This window comes from Zosterops lateralis (genome assembly GCF_965231275.1).
Source record: "Zosterops lateralis genome assembly, chromosome: 25".
Lineage (NCBI taxonomy): Eukaryota > Metazoa > Chordata > Aves > Passeriformes > Zosteropidae > Zosterops > Zosterops lateralis.
The window spans coordinates 6,665,015-6,669,196 of record NC_139785.1 but is presented as its reverse complement, the minus strand read 5'-3'; the positions used below and the strand labels follow the sequence as shown (position 1 = coordinate 6,669,196).

At 45.1% G+C, this 4,182-nt stretch overlaps 1 protein-coding gene across 2 annotated transcripts in view; it reads right to left on the bottom strand.

The window, feature by feature from the left end:
• FLI1 (Fli-1 proto-oncogene, ETS transcription factor) overlaps nt 1-3,216 on the bottom strand; it is a 78,172-nt gene extending 74,956 nt beyond the window's left edge. For both annotated transcript variants that reach the window (XM_083878059.1, XM_083878061.1), the window contains exon 1: nt 3,139-3,216. In XM_083878059.1, coding sequence (XP_083734185.1) covers nt 3,139-3,177 — 39 coding nt within the window. In that variant the 5' untranslated portion in view covers nt 3,178-3,216. The remainder of the gene's footprint in view (nt 1-3,138) is intronic.
• Between the last annotated feature and the right edge of the window lie 966 nt (nt 3,217-4,182).

The following is a 4,182-nucleotide window of genomic DNA, read 5'->3' as shown; positions in this document are numbered from 1 at the left end:
GGGTGTGAGGGAGAAGCTTGGGTTTCCCTGTCAGGAGTTTTGTGGGATTGGGTTCCCTTTCACAGTTTTGTGGGATCTGTTATCAGACTTTTGATATCATGCTTTTGCTAACCCCTCTGAGCCCTGATGGAAATGGAGGTTCCAGCACCAAGAGGGAGGGAGGGAGGGAGGGAGGGAGGGAGGGAGGGAGGGAGGGAAGGAAGGAAGGAAGGAAGGAAGGAAGGAAGGAAGGAAGGAAGGAAGGAAGGAAGGAAGGAAGGAAGGAAGGAAGGAAGGAAGGAAGGAAGGAAGGAAGGAAGGAAGGAAGGAAGGAAGGAAGGAAGGAAGGAAGGAAGGAAGGAAGGAAGGAAGGAAGGAAGGAAGGACCTCTCTGCTGCTTCTGGAGGCTTTAGAGTCACTGGGAGCTGCCACCAAACCCAGAGGGGCAGAGTCTGACCTCACCCGTGTGTTTAAGGTTCAAACTTCCCTGAATTTCACCACATCCCCACCCTCTGAATGAACTGCCCAGGTACCATCTGCTCCCACTGGGACAGAGCTGCCCAGCTCAGACCATTGACAGCCAGTGACATTTCCTTTGATTTTGGATCAGACTTCATCAAAATCCTGCTGATTTTTTAAGCACAGGAACAAATAATTTCCCCAGTGACTTAAGTGTGGGAGAAGCTCTGCAGACAAAACAGCAGAGACAGTGTCCTTGCCCAAAACACCATCAGCTGAGGAGGAAGGGCTGTGATAGAGGCAGAGTCCAGCACCCCACAGCCCATCCCTCCCTCCACACTCTGAGTCCCAACTGCAGAGCTCTCCCTGGTGGAGATGGCACAAACCTCTGGAAGAGAACTCAGTCCCAGCCTTTTCCCTGCAGGACTGCTCCTCCTGAGGAGACTGACCCGACACAGGCTCCCTCAGCCCTGCTGGGATGTTCAGTTATTCAGGCCTGGTCTCACTTCCACTTGATCCCAAAGGAATTTTGCTCCTGACAGGAGCAGCCCTGGCTCTGCCTCCCAACCCAAGGGAGGGACAGGACACCAGAGGATGTCACAGGCCTTGATGTCCTCATTAAAACTGAGCACAGGGGATGTCCCAGACCTTCATCTCCTCACTGCACACAGAACATCCCAGGGCATTCCCCACATCCCCCAGCTCCCACTGGCTACAGCCAGTCCCACACTGGGCAACATCATCCTTTGCTTCAACTCAGAGGGAATTTGCCACCTCCAGACTTGAATTTCAGCTTTTTCCTCCAGTTTCTGTTGTTCCACAACCTGGTCCAGAGCTATGTGAACTTAATGATCAAAATAAACTCACCAACACTCTCTGAATCACCGAGATGGGAGTGGGATTTTGGGGGATATCAGCCCAATGGGGAATCCTGCCCATTCCTGGTTGGATTTTTTGCAGAAATGTGGAGCAGCTGCACGAGCTCACCCAAAGCCACATCACCTGGGTCCATCCCAAGCTTCTTGTATTTTCATCCCAAGCTTGGAAACCAAGCATTTCCAACTCCTGGTTGTCCCAACAATCTGCCCAAACTGAGCCACAACCTCAGGATTATCCACAGGAACCATTCAATGGATCATCCCCAATAATCAAAAATCCCATTTGGGGCACAGACCATTGAGAGAAGGAAAAGAGAGAGAAAAAAAAAAAAAAAAAAAAGAATGTCCAAATTCCTGTAATAAATTATTCATTACTAATTATCCACCCAGCTCTAGTTAACACCCTCCTGTGTTTCTCCACAGGCAGGAGAGGAGGGTTGTGGTTTGGATTTTCCCTGAGTGCTGCTGAATGCAGGGTTTGCCTCAAACGTGTAACCCAGATGTCCCAGCCTTGGTTTATTTACATTCTTGGGAGCTGTTGTGAAAAAAAAAAAAACCCATATGATGTCAAATATAATATAGAGCTCGGCTGAGGTATAAAAGGGACAAGGCTGTGCCAGCCCTGCTTTGGTTTTTTGTTTTAAGCTTTTAAAAAAAAGAAAGAGACAGAAGTGGCCCATCAAAATATGTAGTAAGATCAATTTTTTAAGCTATAAATAAACAAGTAAATGAATAAATTAATGCAAACAAGTGTTTAGAGTGCAAGATGTGGTAATATCAGTGAAAAACCAAAACAACTGAAGTGAATTTTACCAGTGGAAACGTTCAAGCACAGAGGGAAATATCAGAGGCACAAGAAAAACTCCCAATATCACACAGCCCTGTCACTGGTGGGACAACCCATTGGTTTTTGTTTTAATCTTTAAAAAAGAAAGAGGCAGAAATCAAAATACACAGTATGATATATTTTTTAAGCTATAAATAAGCAAGTAAATAAATTAATAATGCAAATGAGTATTTAGAGTGCAAGATGTGGTAATATCAGCTAAAAACCAAAACAACTGAAGTGAATTTTACCAGTGGAAACGTTCAAGCACAGAAATAAGAAGAGAGAAATATCAGAGGCACAAGAAAACCTCCCAGTGTCACAGAGCCCTGTCACTGCTGTGACAGGCCATTGCCTCAGCAGCTGAGAGAGACCTTTGTCTTTAACTCATTCAATATTTTCCCCCTCTGAATCCATCCTGAGATGGACCTTTCAGGAACCACTCAACCCCACAGATCATCCTGCACGTGGAATTCAGGGCAGAGAAATGAGATTTATCTCTGGTTCAGGACCAGGAGGGGCTGGGAAAGCAGAAAATGGGAAGGAAATCCAAGGAAACAGAACTTTGGGAGAGAACTTTGGGATATAACCCTGAGAATCCACTCTGGGCTATAACTCTGCAGCACAGCCCCAGGGTTGTGTGGGTTCCAGAGCAATAAACCAGAACCACACTGGAATTTATTCCAGCCTGAGCACAGGATAACCCAGCAAACCCAACACCAATGAAGGAGAAAAGACAAACCCACTTGAATTCATTGTTTGTCCCCAATGATACAACTTCTGACCCAACCCTGCACATCTCCAAAATGATAAATTTCATATTTCCATTTCCAAAATAAATTTGATATTCCAGTCTCCGGCCCCTCTCCCACTCAAGATCGAGGGATTATTTTTTTTCCCTGCTAAATTCAGTAAGAAATTAAACACAAACGACTGTGAATTCGGGAGGGTTGGAATTTTGGACATTACCTGTTTAAAGATGCTGTCATGTCTTACCTTGACGTAAGACGAAGTGTCTGGCACAGTCTGAAACATCCTCACTCGCTTATTAAATATATTTAAAGGTCCTAAATTTGACCTGAAATGAATAATAAAAATGCTCCCAGTCATATATATAGAAAAATAGGAATATAATAGAGAAATAAAGGAATAAAGCCTGGTTTAAATAATATTAGTAATAAAATTTAGAGCAGAATGATCAAGCGTTTAATTGTTACTTTTAAAGGACATAAAACCACATCAACACAGTTACTAAAATCAATTAAGAGACTCCCAGAGCAGGGATTTATTTCTCTTTTTTAAACCCAGATTTGATTTTTCCTTTGCATTCCCCCTCCTCCTCCTCAGACAAAAACCCTTCCTCACTTTGTGCCCAGAGCAGAGGGAAACGTTTGACATTTGATTAACTGAATTTCTTCGGCCAACAATTAAAAAGCAGGCGGAATACTCGTGTTCTCATGTCGAGCCTTGTTAACCCCACTGACTCCTACCCCGAGGTTTCCCTGGGCCGGGCCAGGGGCGCTTTGCCTTTCCCCTCATTGGAACCATCCCCGGCCATTAACCCGCCAGGGCCCGCCTGATTTAGGGAACCCACAAGAATTAAACCGTAAATTAAAAATATATTCCGAAAAGAAGCGCCGCCGCGAATATTAAAAGAGGGTCGCGAATATTAAATATCAATCTCGCGGTTGTCAATCCATTTCTATTTCAGACTTTATCGTTCCTAGTTCAGACTTTATCTCAGACCCAAAGCTGAGTTTTTCTCTACTCCTAGGACTCAATGAACTCTTGATGAACAGTTGGGTTTTTTTGCCTCCAAACCCCCAAAATTGTCACTACAGAGACTCAGAGATTAACGACGATGGAGAAAATTGTGATGGAGCCGCCAAAAACATCCCCCAGCCCGATTTTATTTGTTCTCCCCGACCCTCTCGGGGTGTCCATGCCTTGTGGAAGGTGCAGAAAACAACCAGCTCAGGGTAAGAGGGGAGAAATTCGGGATCCCAGACACCTCACACACATCCCCAGCTGCTGTCCGGG